Genomic DNA, 27,510 nt, shown 5'->3' on the forward strand with positions numbered 1-27,510 from the left:
TAGCAGCCAGGACTCAATGCTATGGAATCCTGGGGTTTGCAGATTTGTGAGCTATTCAGGCTTCTCTGTCAAGAGACACCATAGTGCCACCAATCCCAGGATTCCATACGATGGAGCCATGGCAGTTAAAGTGCTGTCAAACCTGCAGTGCAGAGGCAGCCTCAGTCTCCCTCTTCAAAGAGGCAGAATGCGTCAGGAGGAGAAAGGCACTTATGAAACGCTGGGGACACACACCTCCCTCCAGAGGTGGCGCTGTGGAGGACCCACACACACCGGAAGCCGCTCTATCTCATTAGACGCCTTCTCTCGCCGTTTCTTTCCACCGGACTTGTTGCGCATGCGCAGTACGGACATTTTACACGGCGTCTCCTGCGCATGCGCGTGTGAAAAGAGACGGCTCCGGTGGGTACAGTACCTCTCTCTCCTCTCTCCCTCATTATTTCCTCTCAAGCGCCGCCATACCTTCCCTTCGTCGAGGCTTCGGGCCTTCTTCCCTCAGAGGCCTCCCACCCCCCCCACCTAAAACGGAGGGAGGAACAGGAGGAACCTGATTGGTCCGCTCTGTGGACACGCCCCTTTTTCTTATCCAGGGCGGGGGAGGGGGAAACAAAAGGCAGAGGCGGCGCGCATGCGCAGAAGGGCAGAAAGCAGCAGCAGAACTCCAGCCGCCGCCAGTGCTGAGGGAGCCCCCTGAGGTGAGGAGCGTTGGTTTGGTCCCCCCTGAAATAAACAGGGACGAGAATGGACGAGGCCTTCTGCTTCGAGGGCGCCTCGGTTTCAGGGGAGAGGATTCAGTCGAGACCACCGAGGAGGAAAACGGGGGAAGGCACCCCTCAGGAATGCCCTTTGATTTCATTTACTTTAAACACATCCTTCCCTTCCTTTCCTTTCCTTCTCCCCGATAGAGTTCCCGAGTGGACTGAGGCAGGCACCCCGAGGCCAGTGGAGCCCCTGGGGGCAGTTCTTGATCTCCTGCCCTCCCCCCCGGGTCCGGCGAGTGGTTGGGTCCATGTCTTCTGAGGAAGGAAGGAAGGAAAGGGCCATCTGCGCATGCGCGGAACCCCCCCTCTCTCTGTTCCTGGGAAGGGGGGCCTCTGGGGGAGGAGAGAGAGAGAGAATGGCTGCTTGTTTCTGCAGAGAAGGGGAGGGGAAGCTATTAAGTGTGTATGCGAGAGAGGGAGGGAGGGGGAGTGTGTGTGTAAGAGAGAGAAAGGGAGGGATTCAGAGAGAGAGAGAGAGAGAGAGAGATGAACGGAGGGAGGGTGTGACAGAGAGAGAGAGAAAGCCAGGGAGAGATGGGGGAGGGACTCAGGAGGAGGGAGGGAAAGAGAGGGAGGGAGAGAGATGGACAGAGAAAGGGGGAGTGTGTATGTGAGAGAGAGAGAGAGAGAAGGGGAGGGGAAGGTCTTAATGATGTGTCAGGAGAGAGAGGGAGGGACATTCAGAGAAGGAGGGAGAGAGGCAGATGAACACACACACAAGGAGGGAGGGGTGTGACTGCTTGTTTCTGCACAGGCAGAAGGGCAGGCTCTCTCGGTTGTGCCTTTGAGAGAGAGAGAGAGAGAGGCTGAAAGATGGGGAAGGGAAGGAGAGACTCAGAGAAGGAGGGAGAGGAGAGATGAACACACAGGAGGAGGAAGAGATGCCATTGCTTGTTTCTGCAAAGAGAGTCAGATGCACACTCGCACAGGGAGGGAGGTTGGTTGGGTGTGAGTGTGTGGCTCCTTGTTTCTGCACATCCAGGAGAGAGGCGGGGAGGCTCTTGGTTGTGTGTATATGAGAGAGAGGGGGGGATACACACGAGGAGTGGGGGAGTGTGACTGTTTGTTTGTGCACAGCCCAAAGAGGGAGGGAAGCTTATGATTGTGTGTGTGTGTGTGTGTGAGAGAGAGAGAGACAGATAGAGAAAAGGGGAAGGGGGAAGGAGAGAGAGGGGCTGCTGGTTTCTGCACAGCCAGAAGGGGCAGGGAAGGCCTTGATGTGGGTGTCTGTGTGTCAGTGAAAGAAGGAGGGAGACACACACACTCACCCAGGGAGGGTGTGACTGCTTGTTTGTGCACAGGCCAAGGGGGGGGAAGGACTATGATGTTGGAGGGGGGGGACAAAGACTAGAGAGAGAGAGACCCACACATACACAGAGGGAAGGAGGGAGGGTGTGATCTTTCTGTACAGCCAGGAGGGGTGGGAAGCTTTTGAGTGTGTGTGAAGAGAGACAGAAGAAGGGAGAGAGAAGGAGATGCTCACGCAGAGGGAGAGAGAGAAAGAGAGTGTGTGACTGCTTTTTCTGCACAACCAGGAGGTGCAAGAGGCTCTTGATTGTGTGTGTGTGAGAGAGAGAAACACACACTCAGAGAAGGAGGGAGAGAGACAGATGGATGTGCACACATGTGTACACACACCCAGGGAGGGAGGGGAAAGTGTGTGTGACTGCTTGTTTTTGCACAGCCTGAAGTGCCAGGAGGCTCTTTGAGGGGGTGAGAGAGGGAGGAGAAAGAGAGAAAGCCAGAGAGGAGGAGGAGGGAGAGAGAGTCTCAAGAGGAGGGGGAGAAGGAGGCTGAGATATGCATACACACACACACACACACACACACACACACACGCAGGGGGAAGAAAATGAGAGGTTGCTGTATTGAGCTGTGTGTGGTCAGGGAGAGGGGAGTCTCCTTTCCTGGTTCCAAAAAATTCCTATTTTTGGGGGGGGGGGATGCCAAAAAGGGAAATGAATAGAATGCAGGGGGTTGCTGTAAATCCACAGGTAACTTGAAGGCACTTACAGAGAGAGAGAGAGAGACAGACACACATTGAAGGGGGAGAATAAAAAGGAAATAGCAATAAGCCTTGTGGAACCCTTAAAGGCTAGCCAGCTTGTTTTACCCAAAGCTTTTGTGGGCCACAGGGCACTTCTTCAAATGCATGGATGGGGATCTTGATGTTATCCTTGTTTTATAGATCACCATCAGTGTATATGGGGCTATACTACAATAAAACAATAGATGAGACAACCCTCCTAAAAACATGAAGTTAAGCAGGCGTTTATGCACACACACCGTGGGAAATAGCAATAAGCCTACATTAAAAGCAATGCAAAGCTTCACACTTGTTGCTCAGTCATCTTGTTAAGATATTTTGCATTTCTGTTATATTTCAGAATATATATTATATATTATATATAGTTCAGTAGTGAGATACAGTTGTGTCCAGTAGATCCTGGTTTCCTGCATATAAAATGAGGGAGGCTGCCCTGTTCTTGGCTGGGGGAACAAAACAACCAAAACCAGCTGCCAATTTTTACATGTTATGATATAATTAATCAGGTGGAGTAGCCGCTGAAGCCACTCCAGGAGAAGGCAAATGTCCTCTGCCAAGACATTGGAATAGAGCTCACTGTCTCACTTTTCTCTTAGATGCATCCAAATTATATAGAAGAGAGGATTGTGGCAGTTGCCATTGCCATGGAACAGTGAGGAAAGCTACACCTGCAGAAATTATCCATTCTATAAACCACTCACGGTAAGGGAGCTTAGTTATCTTTTCACCTCATACCTTGTTCTCTTTTTCTTCTTTGCATAACATACACATGCCCTAAATATCAAGAGTAATAAAAAGTACTCCTTTTGAATCTGGTCAAGATATGACTCAGTAGTTGAATACCAATGGAATAGCAAATCATTATTGAAGAACTTCATTATAAGGTCTGTATTAGTGTAAGGAGATTTTTTTTAAAAAAATTATTGTGATATTTTATTAATGTTTTGTCTTGTGAGCCGCCTTGGGTCCCTTTGTTGGGAAAAGGGCAGCATGGAAGTGAAATAAATGAAATAAAATTAATAATAAGATGCTGAGATGCATGTTGAGAAAAGTGGCTTGGACATGTATTTCGAAACACAAGTTAGATTTTAAGGATACAGTTTAAGCTTTAAAGTTGCAGTATTAATAGAAGAATTACAAGCTTATGCCTTAGAGACAACACAGGTTACAGACAGAATAAATGAGCTTTGTCGAGCACTTTCCTATGTTTTATCAACAGCTTCAGTGTTGCAACATGGAGCCTCGGCAGCCGGTGCCTTTGCAGCCAGAACAAAGTTTTGTCCGTGATGCCAAACAGAACATGGCTGAGCTATCCCTGTGGACAGTGGTGGCTGCCATCCAAGCTGTGGAGAGAAAAGTAGATTCTCATGGTACACGGCTGCTTAACCTCGAACGGAGGATGATGACCAATGAGAAGAAATATGTGGACTGTGAAAATGCAGTGGTGGACTTTGGCAATCAAATGGAGTGCAAATTGACTGCTCTGGGGACCCTGATCCAAGAGTATGGGCTGCTACAGAGGCGGCTGGAGAATATGGAGAACCTGCTGAAGAATCAGAACTTCTGGATTCTGAGGCTTCCACCAGGCTCCAAGGGGGAAACACCCAAGGTAAGAGGGTGTACGATGGGAGGCTTCATTCTATTTTGTGGTGGTATTACACTAGGTAGTAGCAACTTCCTCAGCCTAGAAGTTGTATAGTAAATTAATGTTGCCTCAGGATCATCAGGGAGGGCAGATTTTGTAAATGAGGAAGTGTTTTCAGAAATATAGCAGTGTTAGTTTGTAAAAGAGATCTTGCAGCACCTTTGAGGCTAACTGAAAAAAGTTGGTAGCATGAGCTTTCATAGACTTGAGCCTACTTTCTCAGATGAATTTGGTCGAGGGGAAAGCCCAAAGGCAGACCTGTTAAGTTGCAACTGGGGAATCCTAGAGAGAGAGCCAGTGGATTGGGACCTTACTATTTGAGGTTTCTACCTGCGACAAAGGTAAAACATTTTTCCCAAAAATTTTGGAGTGGATTGTCATGTTTTACCTCAACATCACCTAAAGTTTTCTTGATGCAAAAGCAGGAAGGCTTCTTGAGAAATCAGTGTCCTCTGCCTACAAAGTGGCCTGGGCCTCACAAAGGATGGAGATATATTGGGTTGCAAAGGAAGTATCTTTTTTGTGTTGCAAATGGATGTTATATTTCCTGGACTTTGAGAATCTCCCAGTAGTCAGTGGCCAGAAGGAGGAGATTCCAGTCTGCAAGAAATACCCTTCCATACCATCTGAACTGAGAACAAAGATAGCAAAATGCAGGCCTAGGAACATCTTCATTTCCCCCCTTCTTGTATGGTTTTTAACACCTTGCATGATGAAGAAGCCAGTGTAGCTTCGAAAGCTTGCAACATGTGGGCCCAATAAAGGTTTCACTCTTTGGTGGATTTTTGTTATACGGGATTTGTGAGATTCAAAATCCTGTGGGTATGGAAATGAGGTGGAAAGCAAGTCCAGTTTTAACTATGGTCATTGGTGGACAAAGACAGCAAGGAAGCTGTTGATGGAAACAGTCATCTGTTCTCCTTACCTGCTGGCAACATCTGCCTTGCTGCCTTTGACCACCAATGACCATCATTAAAAGTGAACTTGCCACCTCATTTCCCTACACAAAGGATTTTGAATTTAAATTGACATTTTCACACGCAAATCACTTACACACACACACACACACACACACACACACACAGAGCCACCCCTGGGCTTTCCCTTCCACAAAATGCAACTGAGCAATTATGCTCAAATCAACAAAAGTTTATTCTACCAACTTGTTTCAGTTAGTCTCAAAGGTGCTGCAAGATCTCTTTGTGTAGGAAGGAGTGTTTGTTTGTTTGACTTAGTTTTCCATGCATATCTGACTGTGACCCAGAGTCTTGCAGTCCTGGTTTAAACAGGGATCCATGACTAAGTACGGATGGAAATGTGGGAATGAGCTGTGTTAACGGCAATAGCAAGTTGCAGGGAGTGACTCTGGAGAATATTTGGGCAGTGTCATTCTGCACAGGCAGAATGTGTTTGTGTAGCTCTTTGTGAATAGACAGGGTTAGTAATATTTCTGACTGGTTTTTTGTGGGTTTTTCAGGCTCTGTGGCCATGTTCAAAAGAGTTTATTCCTGACATTTCGCCAGCATCTGTGGCTGGCATCTTCATTTCTCTGAAGATGCCAGCCACAGATGCTAGCAAAACATTAGGAATAAACCCTTCTAGAACATGGCCACAGAGCCTGAAAAACCCACAAAAAACTATGGATGCCGGCCATGAAAGCCTTTGACTTCACATTTCTGACTGGGTTTCTATGACCACTATTTTATAATGACAGATGTGTGTTTGTTTACATATAATCTTTGATATACTTGATAACTTCCAGAAATTATGGATGTTTCATCTGGTTCTCCTATAAAAAGTGGGATGCATATCCCAATTGTCACTGGAAAAGCATTAACAAACAGTGCAGTTTCCTATTGAGGGAAAGGAAAGGTCAGATTTGACCGCTGACAGTAAGCAAACAGAACAGCCATGTTCTATTTGTCATCACAGACAAAAGTTGAGGAAGTCAGAAGAGTTGGGCTGGAACCCCCAAGAGGGGCTTTCACACTAATTCAGACTAACAAACCAAATCTCTGGGTGGAGGTAATAAACTATTATTGGTCAGGAAGGTCAAGGAGGTGTCTTCAAGTTGCTGCTTGAATTGGAGTTGGTCCCGTTGCACATTTTTGCTCCTGTTGCACTCATATTCTGGAAGTTTTTTTTCTAGTGTTCATAGCACTAGACATGCTGGTTTAGGGTCTAAGTATCGTCTGTTAAGGTAGCCCTTCAGTGTGGAAGTGGTTGTGTTCTCACCAGCATTCAAGTGACAGCTTATTGTTTCTTAGCCCGCTGTATAAAGGTTTCTGGGTTGATGAGTCTGCCTGTTTGTGAGAGTGTTGGAAATCTGAAAACTATAGATATCTTGTCCCTTCTTAAGTATGTTTGCTGTCTTCTCTCCAGCTATAGCTGAAGAACAGTGGGCCACAGGGCCTATGTTCTAACATGGAGGGATGGGCCAAGGTGGAAAGGGACCCAGCACCAGGCATTCATCTGGGAAGGTCCAAGCCTGTGACTGTTGTGATTCCAGGTGCCAGTGACCTTTGAGGACAACGCGGTCTACTTCTCTGAGCAAGAGTGGGGGAACCTGGAGGAGTGGCAGAAGGAGCTCTACAAGAATGTGATGAAGAGCAACTACGAGTCGTTGGTCTCACTGGGTAAAGATAAGAGCTTTGCTCTTGTTTTAGCTAGAAGTTCACTCATGGTGTTGTTGCTCCTGGGGCTTGATCTAATGTTGCTTTAATATCTAGTTCAGTTTTTAAAAAAATCTAGGTCAGGGATGGGAGAAGTATGGACTTTATAACATCATCCACGAAATGTAGAAAGCACCATGCATCCATCCCCTTAAAAAAAGTCTGGGTAGAATATTGTCCAAGCCACTGCTTAAAACCACAGCATTTTGCATAGATTTTGCCTCTTTCCTCTTTCAAAACATGTGGATGCAGTGTGTTGTGGAGGAACATAAAGGTGGAAAATGGCCCCCAACCCTTGTGTTCTCCTGATCATAGAATCCTACAGTTGGAAGGGACCCCAAGGGCCATTCCGTTCAATCCCATTCTGCTGTGCAGGAAGACACCATCTAAGCTTTCCTGACAGATGGCCATACAACCTCCGTTAAAAAAACCCCCAAAGATGGAGACTCCACATTTACTATCAGGAAGTTTTTCCTAATGTTGAGGCAGAATCTCTCTTCCTTTAGTTTGCTCTTTGTCCTATTCTCTGAATCAGCAGAAAAAAGCTTGCCTCATCCTCAATATGACATCCTTTCAAATACTGAAACAGGGGTATCATATCTTCTCTTAACCTTCTCTTCTGTAGGCTAAACATACCTAGCCCTCTAAGTCTTTCCTCATAGGACTTTATGGTTTCTAGAGCTAGGTCACTGCATCCTCCCTTGGTGTCTCTGAGATGCTAGAGTGTGCCCTCTTGCAAGCCACATCAAGAGGGGGAGGCTTAAATGTGACTCTTCATCCAGTGATCTCAACACATCTTCCCCATTCACTGCCTTGTCTAAGCTCTCCTCTTGAGTGGTGTGCTGTTTGGCCCTTATACTCTTTGATTGCACCCAGGTATGCCACACATAATCATTGTGGAGAGTCTGTGAACACTTTGCAGATGCTCTGGGCTTGGAACGACCATTACTAGGCAGGACGGCAGGTGGAAGGGAGATAGCTCAAGGGAAGCCTTCCAGCTTTCATCTTGATTTTATATCCATTATTTATATTAATTTACATTTTATAGTATTGTTTTAACCTTGTTATAGTAATATTTTATTAATTTTATCATCTTGTTTGTGGTTTTAGATTGTGCCCCGTAGGTGGGCTTTGTTTTTATTTTTGGATTGTTGTTTTCCTCCTTTGTAAAGCGCTATGTAAAGCTTATGGCACTATATAAATAAACGATATAATAATAATACCACCACCTCTGTTGAGTTTTAAAGCTGGGACATGGTTTCATTATTATAATATATTCTAATTATATAGTAAGCAACTATTTAGTCTGAAACAGTTAACAGGTTCAAAAATAATAGACAATAATTAAACAATAAAACAAAGTCATGGAGCTGCCAATGTCAGAATTAGTGCAGTACTGACAAGAAGTACTTCTTTTTTTGTTATTGGTGTTAGAAACCTTAATCCAGAGAGCTTTATAAGAACTGTAATTTAATTTTGATGCAGCTGGTCATTTTCTTGTGATTGTTTTACCATTTGCTGTGGCAGAATCTCAGCAAAGCCATTTAATTTTGTCAGTTGGTGCAAATTGCAGTTTATTGAGGAAGTCAACAGCGTAATTCAGCAAATTAGAATGTCCTTGGTGTTTTTGAGATGCAAACCCAATTGAGATCTACACACATACATACCCCTTTAACATTTGTTATATTAACAGCCACATGGCCATATCCTTCCACTGGAAGTGTTCATCCTCACTACCTACTCCCACACATACCATCAGAGATGGTGGTAGCGGTATCATTGATAGATATATAACCATGAATATCAGATCTGTGTTTCTGATGGTTCTTGCTATTCTGCTTCTTATTTTCCTTTTATTAATTATTATTATTCTAGTACATATTCTTCTAGGAGAGTATTCACTGACTTGATTTGAACACATGAGTAAAAGCCTAATATAAGGATGGTCTATTACAGTGGTACCTCTGGATCCTTGAAGTCCACCAACCACGAATCTGTTGTCCTATACAGTCAGTCATCCTTATCCATAGATTTTTTTATCCATGGATTCAAGCATCCACAGCTTGAAAATATTTTAAAAATATAGAAATTCCAAAAAGCAAACTTTGGTTTTTCCATTTTGTATAAGAGATACCATTATTCTGTGCCATTGTACTGAATGGGACTTGAGCATCCATGGATTTTGGTATGCACGCTGGGTCCTAGAACCAAACCCCAGTGGATAACAAGGGCCCACTGTATTATTAAATGGCAGTGACATGAAAGTGAACATGCTGAAGCATCTGTCTTCATGCCACCACCATTTAATAATATGGAACTTCAACACCTGCAATTTTTTTGTACCCGTGCAGGGCCTGGAAACAAACCCCCGTGGATATGGGCCCCCCCACTGCATGACCCTGTGAAGTCTTTGTACTGACTTTTCTAGGCCCTGGATGTGGTCATGCTGGATAACTTATTCCCAGATTACTTGCCACTTCTCTTTGTATATGATTTTCTTCTTTGTTTTGAAAAGTCTAAAATACTCAACAATCATACAGCTTTAAATGAATTCAAATATTTTGGCTGAGATCTTGTCTCAAGAGATGTAGCCATGATAGTAGAGCTCTGTTGGTTGTAGCTATGTCTCACAGTGTGAAATCTTTGCCCCCAAAACGTATCTTAACACCACCAACATAGGGATTTCTGAGGTTCTGAGAGTGGGGCCATGGGTGAAAAAGCATCCACCTTCTGCTGGAAACTGAGGCACTTTACAACAGGCCGGCTCAGGTATTCCTGTAGGGTTCTGTTGCAGCTACTTATTGGAAAGTGCCTCATGCTAGAAGTGGGGAGGGCACTTAATTCACTGCCATGCTACTCAGTACTTCTGAGTGGGTTTTTGGGGAGGGCGGGGCAGTCTTGATTCCTGCATGGGTGCAGTGACTATAAACATGGATTTAAAAGTTAAATTGTCATAACATTTGACTTGCAGCATCATAAATCTTAGATAGGATGTCTACCATTTTTCAGAAAATGTACATAACTCCCACTTACAGGGTAGAAGCTGAAGACATGAGGTGGTCTAATATGCTTCATGTAGTAAAGACTAAAGGAGTGGTAGAAACAGATTGATAGAGGGAATGTAGGGGAAGACAAGGAAAGAATGTAGTCCAAACATAAGAGCAAAGATGGCAACAGAAAGCACTTTTGTCAGCAGAGTGACTTCCTCTTAAAACAGTTTGCTATAGGAAGCACCCATTCTTACTACCTAAGTACTTGTTGAAACATCACTTTCATAGGCATAATCATAATTATCTTTATCAGTTATTTTAATGCAATCTTTCCAAATATACTTTAGCAAAAATCACTTCTTGGTGTATTTTATTATATCAAAAAGCAGCAGTAGGTTGATTTCATACTTCTGCTCAATGTCTTTACCATGGTCTCCCTACATTTATGTTCTGGATTCTGTGCTTTCTGTTGCCATCTTTGTTCTTATGTTTGGAATACATTCTTTCCTTGTCTTCTCCTACATTCCCTCTATCAATCTGTTTCTACCACTCCTTTAGTCTCCTCATCAAAATCTTGAGCAGTTCCCAGCCTTACTTGTAACTGCCTCTATTATTTCTCTCCTGCCCTTTGATCATCCCAATTTTTTCTCTTTTCCAATGGTTTTACATTATAGATTATGGTGGGCTAATTCAGGTACGTTAATGTAGCTTTTTCCTGTTCAGTGCAACAATCAGACAAAACGAGTTTTTTCTTTTCTCCAACAGACTATGCAATTGCTAAACCTGACCTTCTGTCACGAATTGAACAAGGGGAACGTCCCTATGAGGAGGAGGAGGACGAAGAGGAGATCTCCAAGGAGAGAGAGATTTCTGCAGAACCCAGCCCAGGTAAGAGACTGACAGGCATTAACAAAGCTGGATTGGAAAAGATTGCTGAATGATATAGATAGCTTTGGTCTCCATTACTTCCAAACTCTTCACACTGATTCTCCTGTCTTTCCTCCTTAACTTCAAAATACTGAGAAGATTTATTTCTCTTGAAGGGGAGATTTCTGTTCTTTGGGGAAGTGAACTCCATCTTGGGATATGGCTGTTGTGTGATGTCCATCAATCCCTAACCACCAACAAACAACTTCTCATTTATGTCTCCCAAAACAGAAGCATTGGTTTTTAGACCAGGCCTGGCATCCCAGATGGAAGGGGCAGAAAATGTACAAGTTAGTGGAGACCAGGAGAAAGCTGAAGGAAAGCCAGCCTCTAGTGATCTCAATGTTGGTGAGTGAAATATTATTGCAGTCTCATATTTTTCAGTGGTTCTTCAAAGTTTATGAAAATGTAGGTTCTTTCTACGGGGTATACCACAGTATCTACCTGAAAAAGAATATTATCAGGATTTCTTTCACATGTTGGGATTTTAAAAATATACTGATAAGTAATTCTGGTTCTCAGTAGAGGAAAAAAAAGCATGCAGCAGGCTGATATGAGATGGCAGATTTTCATTTAAAAGTATACTTAAATTAGGGGCCCTTTCATACTACACACTTACAGTACTGTGTTTCCACTTCAGCTACTTTGGTTCCATCCTATGGAAAGATGGAATTTGTTATTGGGTGAGGGGGTTAAAATTCACAGGCAGAGAGCAGTAGTACAGTTGGCCCTCCTTATCCACAGATGTTTTATACATGAATTCAAGCATCCACGGCTTGAAAATATTAAAAAAAAATATATAAATTTCAAGTATCAAACTTTGATTTATCCATTTCATATAAGGGACACCATTTTGTCATGCCATTGTATTTAATGGGACTTGAGCGTACATGGATTTTGTTATTCACGGGGGTTCGTGGAACCAAACCTCAGCGAATAACAAGAGTCCACTGTATTGCACTAAATGACATACCCGATTATTTCATAGGATCCAGCCATGATAGTTAAAATGGAAACCTAGTGCTATAATCATGTAGTGTGAAGGGAGCCTCAGGAGTGAGAGACCTGTGGCCCTCTAGTTGTTGCTAGAATGCCACTCACATCATCCCTGACTGTTGACCATGCTGACCAGCACTAACGGGAGCTGGACTCCTATCAGACTCTGGAGGACCCCTGGGTTAAGTAGGTGGTCTGAAATGAACTCCACTGGGGGTTGTTTGTTTCTTTTTGGACTTTTCTTGTGGTTCTGTGGACTCAGAAGGGATCTGCCAAGCCTCCTGCATCCGTGCATATCATAATTTGGGAGTAGGTCAGTTCCCTAAAGGAGTACGCACCTCTTGATAGGCTATACACAGGCCAAGTCCTGCTGAGGTGTTTTCCAAAACACTACGGAAACCCAGCTGAGCACCAAATGCATGTTTCCTGTCTACAGAAAGGAGGAAAATAGTTTCTTCCTAATTACTTTTCTATTGAACAGACTACGGGATGGCTGCTTCCTCCTTCGACTCCCAAGTGAAACGGGATCAAGAGGCGAACCCAGAGGGCCCAGCAGTCTCTGAGGGAGGTGAACTGCACGTCAAGCCAAGTACGGGTGAGTTAGAGCACCTGGACCTTGGACACAGGATGAGCAGTGCTGCTCTGGAGGCTCCTGGGTTGGTGACTGACTGGGCCCCCCAATGCTTTGGGTGACCACATTTAGGCCAAACAGGGCTCCCCTTCTTGCCCCACCCATGCTGCTTGAAGCTGATATCTTCTTCCTACTGCACTTCTTCCTGTGCATGAGCTGTGAGCTACATACACACACCCTACTAAATGTGAGTGCACTGCCTATTGCAGCAGTGCACAGCTTCAAACCCTGAATCTGGAACCAATCCTGTCCTTCTGTGCTTCTTTCTTTTGTCTGGGGATAAGGTGTGTTGTTGCAGTTTGTGGGGGGAACTGAGGTGCAGCAGCTGTGACCCAAGGTCTCTGCCTCCTGTCCATCAAGGGAAAGGGACATCACCTCTGTAGACTGTATCTTGTTGTAAATGCTTTTTGGTTAAAGTAGGATAACATTCAGTTCAGCTAAACCACATGCACATTCCTTTGCATTTCCTCCCCCTGAAATTTGCAGCCTCCCCTTGATTAGTTGCAACTTCGTATCTTGATCTGTAGCAGCTTTCTGAACCCTGCCATCCAAACTTCTCATGCTGGAGATGGTGAGGACTCAGGCAAAGTAGTCTTTCTGCTGAATTGTCAACCTCTATCTAGGAGTGAGGTTGCTTCTTAGTTCTGATCCAAATCACCATGGAGTGTACAGCACTGCTGACAAAGGACTTGAGGAGAAAACGGCTATACAGTAGGATAGCAAACTGTGTGATAACTGTTCCAACTAGGTCATTGTGCCCTTCAATCCCATCCCATAAGTTTGAACCTTCTTGTTCTGGACTCCTCCCCCCACCTCATTTTCTGTGTTCAGGTTCAACTGGTACTTTCTGCATTGCTGACTAAAGTACTGTGGGTCCTTTTCTGTTTGCTCCTTTTCTTGCAATACAGTCTACTGCAAGTTCTGTATTGATAATTTGTCCAAACTGAGAGGTATTATTCCTTTCATAACCCTTCAGTTAAGGGACTGTTCTCCTTATCTGCATGATCTTCCACAACTTTGGTGGCTGCTTTCCAGCTAGCCTATTAATGTGTGATGTGGAAGCACACAAGCACATGGTGATGTTCTGGCTGTGGAGTTACAGCCAGAGCCAGAGAGGGGGTGTCTTGAAAAGACAGGGCTCCTTTTTGGCAAAGTCAAGCATTTGGTGTAGAGACCAGGAAGGTTGTTGTGAAGGGAATAGAAATACATGGGTCTTTCTGCATTCTCCTTTAAGTTGCTTGCTAGAGTCTGAAAGGACAAATCCTGGACCATCCTGAAGTCTTAGTACCATGCCAACTCGAGTGAATGATTTAACCCAGGCTGCCAAACTTGCTTGTGGCAAAGTAGAAGCTTGAAGACTCCAGATACCTGGAACCCAGGACCAGCACTTTGGATCACAGCTCTAATTCTGGAGGATCCTGCATACTTGATATCCATGGAGTGGGCAGGCCCAGTTGTAGGTCCTTTTCTCACTTCAGCAGACTCCAAGCCAAGAAGGATTGAGATGTTGCCTGCTTGCCCACCATTCCCTCTGTTCTCAGATACTGGAACACTCAAAAAGTCAATCCTGACCTGTGATCTCCTGAGCCCTTAAGAGTAGCTCCTAACCATGGCTCAATGTATTGTCTTAAAAGAACCAAAAAAAAAAAAAGTATAAATTTCAAGGGAAGTGAATATAAAGTGGCAACAGCTCAGTAAGATTTGAATGGTCTCATCTTGACTGAGCTGGCACTGGGTGGGGCCACCTGTATTACCTCCAGCCTCAAGGAGGGGACCTTTGTTTGTGTCTTCTTTGGCTACCAAAGCCCAAAGGAGAGTTCAATGTCTGAGAAAGAGCGAAGGTGCTTCCAGGAGTTGGAGTCTCATCGGTTTTGTGTAGCGGATGAAACCCCAAGTGCATTGCCAGTTCAGAGCTGAGTGATGCTGGGAGTGCCTCCCCCAGCCCTCCCCTCAAGGAATGCAAGGGCTCAGAGGGGCTCTGAGATTCTGCACATGGAGAGTGGGAGAGGCTGGTTTAGAGCCCACCTGGACAAAGAAATGGGCTGGAAAGATGAGCAGAGCTGGCTGGCGAGGCTGAGAGGAGACGCTGAGAGAGCAGCGCGCACGAAAGCCCTTCATGTAAGAGCACAGCTACTGCCTGTTCCCCTTTCTAACTTGTTTCTTGCTGTCATCTAGCTGCCACAACTGCTGAGTGAGGGTGACTGCTAATCACATTTCCATGCTTTCTCCCCCTTTGGCTCTTTCAAACTATCAGACACTTATTTTAAATGCAACCAGAATTATGTACTTTATTGAGGATGGGTGGCTACATTTTCTTCTGATGTAGAAGGATGGTAGCTATGGGTGGAGGCCTGGAAAGGGTTGAGGAACAAGGCTGAAAAATCAATGGAAAGTTTCTTTGAGTACCTGTTGTGAAGGAAACAAATGCCTTATAAACTGCACATTAAGGGGCACCAAGACTAGTGGAGAGGTAGGCAGGTGCTTAATGCAGTGGTTTCATCAGGGTGAATTCCCTGCAGAAGAATGCTGCTTGCTATGCCATTTCAGCATGAGCAGTGCTTATGGCTAATGGCATTTATAGAGTAGACATAGTAGGATTCATTGCTACCCCATCCCCAAGCCAACTTCTTTATTTAAAATAAATGAAGCTGTGAGATGCAGCAGGCTAGCTTTATTTGTGAAGTGGAACAGCCAAATCAAGGTGTGTTGTTGCATTTTGTGGGGGGAGCACCTCTTTGAACATGTGGAACAGTGCTTGAGGTCTGATGGAGGAAATGCTTTTCCAGGGTGCCAGATTCTCAACAGACAGTCAGAAGTGCTCTGTTTGCTACACAAGGTGGGCCTCTTCACAGCTCCTCTGGTCATGCCTCTGGTCTCGGTAGGTCAGCGCTGTGCAATCTGGTCCTTCCTGTTGTCCCTCCTGGACTGGGTGGCTGGGAAAGGGTTCAGTTGGGCATAGTTTAGGTTTGTTTTTCTTTTTTCCTGGCTTGGTTAGGCTGTTTAGAATGCTTACTGTGGAGGAGCACACACACCGACAACGTTTTCTTTGCATCCACCAGATGACGGGCTTGCCTTCAAAGCAGAAGTCCTCCAGGCTCAGAGAGCTCTGTGTGAAAGCTTGGGACTCCAGTGCACGGACGAAGTCCTCCACCACGGACCTCACCAGGGAGCCCCCATGGGGAGCCGGTATAGTACTCTGGTGCACCATCCACGAAGGCATTCGGAGAGCCAGGTGGAGGAGCCCATTCTGGGAGAAGGAGGCTTTGGCAGTGGCAGTGGCAGCCCTTTGCTGGCGTACCAGCGTGATCGCCCAAGTGACAAACTCTTTATGTGCCCTGAATGTGGAAAGAGCTTTCGGCTTCAGAAGAGCCTCTTGATCCACCAGCAGAGCCACGTCACAGGAGGAGGAGGCTACAGGCCACAGTGTGAGAAGAGCTTCACATACAAGCAGCAATTCACCCTCCACCAGCGCATCCACACTGGAGGGAGTGCCTACACGTCAGTGGCATGCGAAGAAACTTTCAAGCAGAGCCACAACCTGAAGTCCCTTCCCCGGGGGCCGGTGGGGGAAAAGCCATACGGCAGCAGCAAATGCGTGAAAACATTCAACCTCAAGTCTTCCTACCGGCAGCACCCAAAGAGCCATGGGCGGGAGCGGCCTTACAAGTGCAGCCGGTGCCCAGAGAGCTTCTCTCAGAAGAAAAGCCTGGTCACCCACCAGAGGCTGCACTCGGGGAGAGGTGGCAGCTCTCTAGCTTGTCTCTACTGCGGCAAGAACTTCAGCCACCCCTCGGATCTGGTCAGGCACCAACGAATCCACACCGGGGAGAGGCCCTACCGATGTGGCGAGTGTGACAAAAGCTTCACGCAGAAGCAGCACCTCCTCCAGCACCAAAAGATCCACCTGCGGGAGCAAAACCGGCTGATGGGCACAGCCGTCCGGGAGGCCCTGTTGGATGCTATCTTTATCTAGGACCTTTTCCCTCTGTTTAGGGGTCAGCCATGTTTCCTCAGCTGTGAGGATGGGACAAAGGGTGGGTAAAATAATAGACTCTTACCTCAGAATTGGACCCTCAGGGCAGAGAGGGAGCAGTCCTTCCAAGCCTCAGATTTAGAGAGTCCTGTAGACTCTGGTACTTGATAGCAATTTGATCTTTCTTTTCTTTTTTTAAGGGTGTCTAGAGATTGTTCAGAGTTGCTAAAAACAATGAGGTGGGTTGTTACAAACTGCTTCTGGGATTGTCTTTTTCTGTCTTGTTTGGAGTGTAACAATACTGTAGGTGTCCTTTCCTGATGTTGTCCAATTAACCAGGTTTTTCACTTCAAAATAACTCAAGACAGATGACTGTTGGTCCAGAAATGGTGCACCCTTTCACCTTTCTGTAAACACAGATTTGTCAAAACAGTACACTTTTATATATATTTTTCTGGTTTATTATTATTTTCTTTTGTTCTGTGGAAATTGAAAAATAAACTAGAGATGTGGAAAAATAAATAGTTGTGTGTTGGCTGTTTTTTCTTCACATGTAAACCCTTCTAACCACTTGTGTGTGGAACCTTTCATAACAGTATGGGGTGGCAAGATGGCTTCAACTGTTGCTAGGAATATGTTCTGTACTCACAATTAAAATACTTGAGCATTTAACTTTATACGTGTTAAAGAGAATTAAATCCCTCTTCACCCCAAAAGAGAGAAGGGACCTTTCTAAAGCATTGCTACTCACTGGCACTGTGAGAATTGTGTTCCTTCAAGTAGTTTCTTATAGAGATGCTAAGGGGGACCTGTCATGAGGTTTTCTTGGCAAGCTCTGTTCAGAGAGGGTTTGTCTTTGCTTTCCTCTGAGATTGAGAGAAGGTCACCCAGTGGGTTCAATGTGTGATTAGGAATTCGAACCCTGGTCTCCAAAGTCATCGTCTAACACTCAAATCTCTACACCAGACAGGCTCTCCTATACATTTTGAGGGCATCCAGCTGTCTGCAGGGCCTCTTTATAGTGGCCTTTCCCATGAAATGTTGAAAGCTTCCAGCTCTGGAGCTTTCCTTTTTCTAAGAAGACTGACTGTTTTCTGGATGGGAAAGAGCCAGTGATGAAAAATATACTGTATATACTCATTTATAAGTCCAGAAATTTTAGTCCAAAAATTGATCCAAAAAACTTGGTTTAACTTATTCTGTAGGTCAGTGTAAGTGCTGTACTTTAACTCTTACCAAAAAAAGGAGCCATTGCCTTTTGTGGGTAGAGTGGTGAAGGGTGAGAGCTTATTGTATATACTCATGTATAAGTCTAGAAATTTAAGTTTAAAAAATTGACCCCAAAAAACCTGAGTAGACTTATGTATGGGTCAATGTATGTACTGTACTTTAACTCGTGTGTGTGTGTGTACATATATGTACATGTAAGTATCCCCTGGTGAATAATCTGCCCTGGAAGCACTGCCCCCCTTCTACACTCTCATCTATGAACACAAATAGTTATGCCTGTCAGGGTTTTTTTTTTAATTGGCCTTATTTTCCTTTGCTTTGTCCTTTATATCCTTCATTCCGTGCCTCTAAATTTTACCCTCGACCTATCCATGGGTCATATCAAAATCCATAATTTTGGCCCTAAAATCTGCCCTCGACTTATACACGAGGTCGACTTATAGTCGAATGTATACGGTAGTTCTTCCTGGGCGACCCTAAAAGAAACCCTGACCCCCTCAACTCTCTCTTCTATGGCATTGCTTCTGGCCTTTTTTAATGGGTGGGGAAATGACAGCAGTGGCATCTCTTTGGCACTTCCCCTCAAAGGAGTGCTGAGAGGAATTGGGCTTTGAAGGATTTGAGTGAGACATTTGTGTATGTTTGTCAGCTTTTCTGGGTTAAAATTAGGCAAAGTTATCACATTAAAATTAAAGGCTATATAGTTGCAATGTTCTTTGCTTTGCCTTTTCATCCTTTTCGACATGTGCCTTTTCTTAGTGCTTCCCGCCTCTGTTTGCCTTGCCCACACATTGCACAACCACCACATAGTTCCTTCCTCATCCGTAACACAAAGTGTTATGCCTGCTTGAATTTTGTAAGTTATTTGGCATTGTTTTCCTTTGCTTCGTCCTTTACACTTCGTTACGTTGCCCCTCAGTTTTACCCTCAACTTACCCATGGATCATATAAAATTCTGTAATTTTATCACCAAAACCTGCCCTTGATTTATGTATGAGTATATATAGTTGAGCATGCATGTGTACGTGTGTGTGTGTGTGGACTCTGTATCTTCTGACAGTTGATATGATCAAAGTAGTGTTTTAAACTGGCAAAGGAGCAGTTGGAGAAAGTACAGTGCACCCTTTTTTTACGCGAGGGATCCGGACCCCTCCACATAAAAAAATGTGTATGCTCGAGCCCCCATTGAAAATAAAAGGGCTCGTGCATGGTGCGTGGAGTGGTGGTGCACACACACCATGGGTGAGCCCTCCATTATTTTTAATGGGATGCATCGCCCTGCACACTCTTACGGGCTGAAAGCCGCGTATGGTGTGTCCGCATATGACACAGACGCACTGTGCCAACTACCAGTCACTTTCAACAGTGTGATGCCACATGAGGCTTTATAGCCTGTTACTAGAAAATATATCCCATCAGAGCCAGTTCAGTAACTTTTTATCTTGAGGTAGAAAATCCCAATCTCAACATCTTTTCTGGCTTTTCTCCCACATGAATTATCATGGGGCCCTTGAATACCTGTTGCTGATACTTGTGGGGTATAGGAGATATTCCTTTGTGAGTAGACAGTGTTCTGAATTGGGTGTTTCCCTCCCATTCCACTGCCCTAAACCCACTGCCTCATTGTTAAGGCCCCTGTTGGTCTCCTTTACTAAACACAAACTGCTTAGAGAGTATTGAATTCATTATGAAGTGGTATAGAAATGTAAATGCTAAAGCATCATCGTGGTAGAAAGTAAATGAAAGTGACTTGACAAGATGTTCAGAAAGGAACAGTTAAGGATGTGTATGTATGTACAGGATGTGGATGCAAGTACCTTGTGTCCTGACACCAAACTTTGGACTTGGAGAATCCTAACTTCCATTTTCATGTTAAAAGGATTCAGTTCCTCAGGGCTGTGGCACAGAATTTAGAAGCAGTGGGGGGCCAGAATTTAGGGAGGCCTAAAATTGGGGATGGAAACTCAAGAGGGTGATAGAATTCAGAAACATAGCCATGTTAGTCTGGAGAATCAATATGCAAAGGGATCTTGCAGCACCTTTCAGACTGAAAGACGAAAGTTGGTAGCATGAGCTTTTGTAGACTTGACCTTACTTCCTCAGATGCATTTGGAGGAGGAGGATGCTTTGATACCCTTTCCAAGTTTGGGTCTGCTCCTTTTCTTATTTCTTCCACTTGATACTTTATCCTGTCTCTAGCTGTGTACTTTGGCATCTTAGTTTTTGCCAGAGGATCTACAATCTCATGACATCTAAGCTTCAGCAGCCAAACCTGTACATTAGCCGTAAGTCTTGCTTATCTGCATCTCTCTGTGTAAGGTTTTGCATATACAGCTTTACTTACACTGAGTTGATAATTGACTGTTTTGGAAATGAATTCAAAGACAGCTGTGTTAATCTGGAATATCAGTATGCAAAGTGATCTTGCAGCACCTTTGAGACTAGCTGAAAGAAGCTGTAGCATATGCTTTCATAGATCTGGTCTACTTCCTCAGATCCCTTTTCATACTCTTTTGGAAATGGTTTGTGACATGCAGTTTGGCCAACAATTCCCTCCTCTGCCTCTCCCTTCTTGCATTGGTAAAGTTATCCACAAATAATTTTGGAACATACACTACTGAGTTGAGCATGCTTCATTTTTAGTTTGTGTGGAGACGCTCATCTCCCACTCTTCAGCTCAGACCTCCTCTGGTAGATCTTATTACTCTGGGTTAAGTTAGATGTCTTTTCCGAACTTGAAATCTTAACATTAACCTTTGCTTCTAGGTTGCTTTGCTGAAGGCCAGCTTAATGTTCTGGTAGAAAACAATGCTCCCTAGTCAAAGATGTTTCCCTCTCCAGCTCTCCTTTCCTATATTTGGTAAAAAGATAAGCAATTCTGGAGTTAGGATGATTTGGAAGTGACATTGGTTCTTGTAGTCCCCAGCTTACAGTCTGAGACAGTCTAATAGGGGCAAGCTTGGTTTCCTTCAGTCAAGATTTGACTAATGTAAAATCTGACATGTGTAGGGAGAACATTTGAAAGAACCATAGCGGATAACACTCAAGGCTTCTCAGGTCTAGCTTTCTGTTTCCACAATAACTGCCTCTTGCATTGGGCATTAAGCAGCACCATTTAGGAAGAAATCTCAGGTATCATCTTCTCTGGAAATTGGTTCCTGAACCAGCTGTTTTAGGGCAGACCTAGAAATCTAACTTCTTTGCTATGACTGGAATTCATATTTATCCAGTAACTGTGACAGTCCTTGGAAGATTATGGTTGCTGCAACATTTTCTCTGTTGGATGTCCCCATGGTTTCATTCTGCCTTATGATCACCTTAGGTATGTTGGTCAAAGGATGACAGGTTCCAGTACAAAATCAATTTTGCCGACTGGCGTTGTCCTCCAGAATTTGGGGAGTGAAGGAAGCAGCCACTCATTTCTTCTGCTATCCTGAGGGTCCCAGCCATGTGTCCTATATAACTAAGGGATTGCTATTGAAGCAGAATCTGGCACCCTGGAAAAGAAGCACAAGCTTCCAACTCTCATGGCTGTTGTTAAAAACTCTGAAGTGTGGGCAATTGTATTGCTAGTGACAGATCTTCCAGAAGGTGCTTTCCTGGACTAAAACCCCAAGAATCTTTACCCTGAATGCCCAATTGCTATGTTGTTGGGGGGATTCTGGGAGTAATAGTCCAAGAGAAGCCACTTATCCAAGCCCTGGCTACTGCACAGGTTAGGCACAATTGCAAGTGCAGGTTGACAGCAGTTTCCTGGGACAGTTTAAGTAAGGAAAAAAGACAATGCAATTTTCAAGCAAGAACTTAAAAGTGCATTGTGAGGGCTTCATTAAATTCTCAAGTTACACAAGGGGCAAAGTTTAGGACTTCACCATGGAAACCTTAAATGTCATGCTAAGAATGAAGCATGTAAATTAGTATTTCGAAGCAATTTACTGGGTCTGCTGATGTGTTTCATGGCAAATGTTAAAATCTTCCTTTTATACCACTTGGTATTTTATCCCAGGGCAGATGAAGACTTTTTTTATTCTACTATAGAGTTGTATTCATGTTTATGGAGTGGTTGCTGACAAAATGGGGCCGGTCCAAAGTCCTATTTAATGGCTAAGAACTTGCATACTGTTTTAGTCGGTTTGTTGTGCTCACTTCTTAGAACCCACAAAAAGCCTTAAGAGATGTGTTGCTGTAAATGCCCAGATCACTAGAGCTAAAAAGCATGTAACCCCAAACAGACACAAATATGGAATGTCAGAAACACTTCCAAATGGGTTGCATATGCTATGTAATATTAGATGTAAATGTAATTTACATACATATTTTAATTGTGCTTGTTAATACAGTTGGCCTTCCTTATCCACGGATTTTTTAATCCACGGATTCAAGCATCCAGGACTTGAAAATATTCCAAAAAAAGTATACATTCCAAATAGCAAACCTTGATTTTCCATTTTATATAATGGACACCGTTTTGTTCTGCCATTATACTTAGTGGGACTTGAGCATCCACGGATTTTGTTATCCATGGAGGATCCTGGAACCAAACCCCAGCGGATAACAAAGTCCCACTGTACTGGCCTTGTCCTTTTTTAAAAACTCAGACTCTCTAGATTAATGGTTTTTCTTGACTCTAATGTGTTGTTCTTTAGTTTAATTAAAATAACGATACAAAATGTAAAGCAGATACACCACCATATGAAAAAATGTATATATTGCAAAACATATGTTTTGTATTGCAAAAAACATATGACAAAAAAGATTGTATTGGAAAAACAGTCACAACATATACAGTACTTAGTTTTCCGGCATTCTCTAAATATATTTTCTTTGACTTCTTTTCCAGTGAATAATCAGAGATTCTGTAACAGGTCTTCGTAGTATTTGTACTGAAACACTTGTGGTTTTGAGATGTCAGATGCATTACTTGCAAATGCAATGAATGGCTGTTGGTCCTGATGTTGTGTAATTTGTTTTGTACGTGTCAAAGGACACTATTGAGGAATCTGTAGAAGTCTGTAAACAGAACAATTTTTACTGGAGTCTTGTTATTCCTAAATAATCTGTTACCTCATTACAAAATTTTATGTTTTGTTTCTATATCATGTTATATTACATATTCTGTGTAACCCACGTGGGATCCTTATGTACCTTTCAGTTGCCTCGGATGGAGAGTGATTCCGTTGTAGGGTTTTCTTGGCAAGATTTATTCCAGGGAAGTTTATCATGGCTTTGGTCTTAGGCTGGGGGAGTGTGACTTGCCCAGGGTCAACTGGTGAGTTTCCAGGGCTGAACAGGGACTTGAATCTTGATCTCCCAGAGTCCTACTCAAAGCACTTGGAGCTGGTTTCTGTTTTTTAACTGTGAGCACATATATGGGGTTACATGCTTTGTAGTTCTTGTGATTTGTTTGTATGTGTACAATCTTGTCTTTGTTGATTTCTGGGACTCTATAAACACCTCCTGGGTGGGATGTGCATTGCTATATTTTCCTTATGGGGAAAAAGTGTATATAATACTTTATTCTTAGTGTCTCTGTTTTCTCTACACAGCTCCTTCGACAGACAAGGAGTTGAACAAACCCAAGGGATCACCCAAAATCTTTGAGCCCTGGCTGCCAGTAGAAGCATCCCGGGAGAGTCCTCTTCAAGCTAAAGGCTCCCTTTGCCCTGAAATGTGGCTGAGGCCACCTCTCGGAGGAGAAGGTCGGGAGTCTGGACCCCTTGAAGCCAACCTGGCCCAGTGGCCAAAGCAAGGGGAGACCAGGTCTCACACCTGCCCAGATTGTGGAAAGAGTTTTGGCTTCCCAGTCGGCCTCCAGGATCACCATCGGAGCCATAGCATTGGCCTGGCCTCTCAAGGGAATGGCCAAGCGTCTCCAAGGAATGAGACCCTCCTAGTACATGCACTCAGCTGCCAACCGGAAGAAGGGATGGAGAGGCATTCACCCACCCCAGCAGGGGAGAAGGCCTGGTCGTGCCCCTGGTGCCAACAGCGTTTCCGGCTGCGGGTCAACCTGTTGATCCACGAGAGCAGCCACTTGGAGGCGGCAGCTGATCTGAACGGCAAGGACCGGTTGACTTGCCGCTTCTGCCCCCGGCGCTTTGGGCGGTCGGACCACCTCCTGCGCCACCAGATGAGCCACACCGGGACCCGGCCCTACCAGTGCTCAGCTTGTGAGAAGAGCTTCACAGACAAAAGCAAGCTGACCAACCACTACCGCACCCACACAGGTGAACGTCCCTTCCACTGCTCTGCCTGCGGGAAGCATTTCATCCGGCGGCATCATCTAGTCAAACACCAGCGGACCCACACCCGGGAGCGGCCCCACCAGTGCCCCGTCTGCCTGAAGAGGTTCATGCAGAAGCACCACCTCCAGAAGCACGTCCGAACTCACACGGGCGAGAAGCCCTACAAGTGCAGCCAATGCCCCAAGGCCTTCTCCAGCAAGCAACGTCTCCTCCAGCATTGCTGTGCATCAGGGCCAGGGATGGTAGTGGATGCCATGGTGGCCCAAGGCTCTGCCCTTTGAGGGGAAGACCTTTGCCCTTCTATCTACCTCTTAATCTTTTGCAGGCTGGATAGTCTGCCAAGGTGCTGCCACTTTCGTCGGTGATGTTTTGCTTTGAAAAGGTTGCGAAAATTCAAAACAAATGGTTGGATGTTGCATTGGCTACTAAAAAAAATACAAATTCCATATTATGTTAGTATCCTAAGTCAAGCCAAAAGGGCAACACTGTTGTGAGAAGCCCCAAGCAATTGACTCAGTTGAGAGACTATGGAAAACCTCAACATCTCTACAAATTCAGCAGTGTGGGACAGGTTGTGAATTTTGTGTGGTGTTGAGAGGCTCCTTGCAAGACGTTGGCTCCTGTACATTGTACAGTAATTCTAAACATGTGGGGTACAATTTATTGTGTTGAGTAAATAGATGGAGAGTGGACCTTGGCACCTACACCAAAGTAGGGAAGACTTAAACATGACAACAAAGACAGTCTTAATAGTGCTTTGCACTTGTGTTTAGAAATGTGTTGTGAATGAATGTAAGTATTATTAGAGCTTAAAGGATGCCACCTAGGCTGTCCTTGTTTTAAAAATCAGCCCAAAGGAATATGGCATTGGGACTCAATGGGGTTGTGGCATCTTTTGTCTAGCGTGGGTGGGCTTTCACATTGGGTCATGGATAGTAGTCAATAGAGGTTGGGGGTGGGATTTTCAATTGCGAGGGACTTTAAAAAACAAACATTCTTAAAATGGTGGCTATGTAAGAAAGGAATGCCTTGCTATTCCTAGGAGGTGGCGGTACTGATATCTGCAGAACTGGATACTCTTTGCCTCATGCAGCTAGATTCTGTGCATGTACTCAGAAGGGAAGGCTTACTGGGTTTATTTGGACAGTGCTCGCTTGGGGGAATTCTGGAAGATGTAGTCTGAAACAAACATAACGTTTCCATGTTTGGCAGCTGCCATGATTTAGATTGCAGCATTACATGCTTGGATTCCCTGGCAACATCTGGAGTCCCTCTCTCTGGCTCACTGGTCTAAAAGTCGTGCTGTACATATTAATGGTGCACAGGAAATTCCCACAATGCATTTGTCCAAGTGGTTTTGCTGATGATAACTATTCAGCGGACCTGGAACCAAGATGAACAAGCTTTGTGGAAGGCTGCTTAGAGGGGCTGAACCTGGATGCCGTACCTGCATTGCATCAAGTCCTTTCAAGAACAATGTTTATGAGGCTGGACATCTTCTAGGTGTCCCTGTAGTGAGTCTCTTTAGAATCATGTGAGCCTGTGCTTTTTTTTTTTTAATGCCATCATATCTTTGTTTAAAATGTGCTTCTTTGCTTGATCAAGTAGATTGCAATTTTGTGTTTGTGTGTCTCAAGGGGAGAAGGAATAAACATTCTATTTTGGGGGTTTGGGTGGCCGTTTATTTTTTAACTGTTCGTTCAGGCACTCTCTTGGTCGACAAACCCACACTGGGAAATGCCGGAAGGAGGGTGGGAAGTGGTTTGTGTATTTTGGGTCATCTAGGTTTTCTTTGTTGTTGTGGGCCTTCAAGTCGTTTCGGCAACCCTAAGGCAAACTTATTGTGTGTTTTTCTTGGCAAGATTTGTTCAGAAAGGGCTTGCCATTGCCTTCCCCTGAGGCTGAGAGTGTGTGACTTGCCCAAGGTCACCCAGTGGGTTTAATGGCCAAGCAGGGAATCGAACCCTGGTCTCCAGAGTCATAGTCCAACACTCAACACTCTGGTGCCTGAGTCGGTTTGATGTAGTGGTTTGAGAGTTGAACTAGGACTCTGAAGACCAGGGTTCAAATCCTGGTTTGGCCATGTTAACCCACTGGGTGACCTTGGGCAAGTCACATTTTCTCAGCCTCAGGGTGGCCATGGGAAACCCTCTCTGAAGAAAGTTGCCAAGAAAACCCCATAATAGGTTTGCCTTAGGGTTACCATACGTTGGAAATGAAGGGATTATCTTCTGTTCCATCTCCTTTCTCTTGGGTTCCCTCCATCCCCATTTTTAGTGATGACCCTGTGAAAAAGAGAGCTACTCTCCCCAGGGGCTGCTCCATTTCCCTTACACAGGATTGCTACTCTCCCTGAATTCTTGTGCTGTTAGAAGGCAGGTTATTAACTGAATTAAGCTAATTCAGCACAAGGGCTGCCTCCAAGTGTGCATCTCCTGGACATTTCTCTGTTGCTTCATGAATATGGCAACTACTGTGTGTTGTGTGTTGTACGGAGCAAAAACTTTCAGCCACAGTCGGGGACCAGGTAGAGATACAGAAGTGGTGTGTGTGTGTATATATGTGTGCGTGTGTGTAACAAAATAGAAATCAGGAACTCTGTTGAAGGGCTGGTTGAACTGCATACACAAATATGGGATGGGGATGTCGTTTTTCCTGGGGGCCTAAATACCCTGAAGGCACCAGATTCCATCTGATGTTAGCAGCTAAGCAGGTTAGTACTTGGATGGGAGACCACTAAGGGATACCCGGTGCTGTTGGCTGTATTTTAGAGGATGGAACTGGCAAAACCACCTCTGAGTATCCCTTGCCTAAGAAAACCCTATGAAATTCATAGGGTCGCCAGAAATCAGCAGCCACCTGGAAGGCACAGACAAACTTTGCCTGAATATTCCAGAGGTACCAGATCGGGTCTGATTTTGGAAGCTATGCAGGGTCAACTCTGGATAGTCCTTGGAAGGGAGACCGCCAGGAAGATTTCTGTAGAAGAGGTTTGTTATTGCCTTCGGCTGAGGGTAAGACTTTCCAAGGCTGAGTGGGGACTTGGATTTTGGTCTCCTACAGCCCTAGACCCACATTCAGCCCCCCACAAAGCCATAGCCCCCCCCTTCAAGCACTCTCAACATACAGCAACCCTTTTGTAAGGGTTCTTTGGGGGAAAGGAGCCAAGATTATATAATGTACTATATATGTACATAATATTTATATACATATGTAATACATAGAATATGTATTACAGTTAGTCCTCGATCCAACAGGTGACTTTTTGATCTCATTGGTTTTCAGGCACCACTGCTTGAAAATATCCAAAAAAGTATCAATTCCAATAAGCAAACCTTGATTTTCATTTATATAGGGACACCATTTTGCTGTTGACACTGGATTTAATGTGAC

General features: G+C 44.6%; 1 protein-coding gene across 3 annotated transcripts; it reads left to right on the plus strand.

Annotated features, from left to right (window-relative positions):
• The first annotated feature begins 368 nt into the window (after nucleotides 1–368).
• On the plus strand, nucleotides 369–25,783 carry LOC121933472 (zinc finger protein 777-like). 3 transcript variants are annotated; one of them, XM_042473261.1, is made up of 8 exons: nucleotides 369–402; nucleotides 3,405–3,510; nucleotides 4,028–4,417; nucleotides 6,963–7,089; nucleotides 10,881–11,003; nucleotides 11,274–11,390; nucleotides 12,520–12,633; nucleotides 23,419–25,783. In XM_042473261.1, exons 3-8 carry the CDS (start codon nucleotides 4,043–4,045, stop codon nucleotides 24,396–24,398), a joined length of 1,836 nt encoding a protein of 611 aa, XP_042329195.1. In that variant the 5' UTR covers nucleotides 369–402; nucleotides 3,405–3,510; nucleotides 4,028–4,042; the 3' UTR covers nucleotides 24,399–25,783. The 3 variants fall into 3 exon arrangements, with proteins under 3 accessions (XP_042329195.1, XP_042329194.1, XP_042329196.1); XM_042473260.1 differs by lacking the exon at nucleotides 369–402 and adding an exon at nucleotides 427–695; XM_042473262.1 differs by lacking the exons at nucleotides 369–402; nucleotides 23,419–25,783 and adding exons at nucleotides 439–695; nucleotides 15,729–17,164.
• Nucleotides 25,784–27,510: the final 1,727 nt, after the last annotated feature.

The sequence above is a fragment of the Sceloporus undulatus genome, chromosome 6, assembly GCF_019175285.1.
Source record: "Sceloporus undulatus isolate JIND9_A2432 ecotype Alabama chromosome 6, SceUnd_v1.1, whole genome shotgun sequence".
Classification (NCBI taxonomy): Eukaryota; Metazoa; Chordata; class Lepidosauria; order Squamata; family Phrynosomatidae; genus Sceloporus; species Sceloporus undulatus.

Excerpts from the sequence above, each read along its gene's own strand:
- LOC121933472 (XM_042473261.1), top strand. The coding sequence starts at position 4,043 with ATGGAGCCTCGGCAGCCGGTGCCTTTGCAGCCAGAACAAAGTTTTGTC. Across the intron at positions 7,090-10,880 it reads CGAGTCGTTGGTCTCACTGG|ACTATGCAATTGCTAAACCT; the intron begins GTAAAGATAAGA and ends TTTCTCCAACAG. Across the intron at positions 12,634-23,418 it reads GCACGTCAAGCCAAGTACGG|CTCCTTCGACAGACAAGGAG; the intron begins GTGAGTTAGAGC and ends TTCTCTACACAG.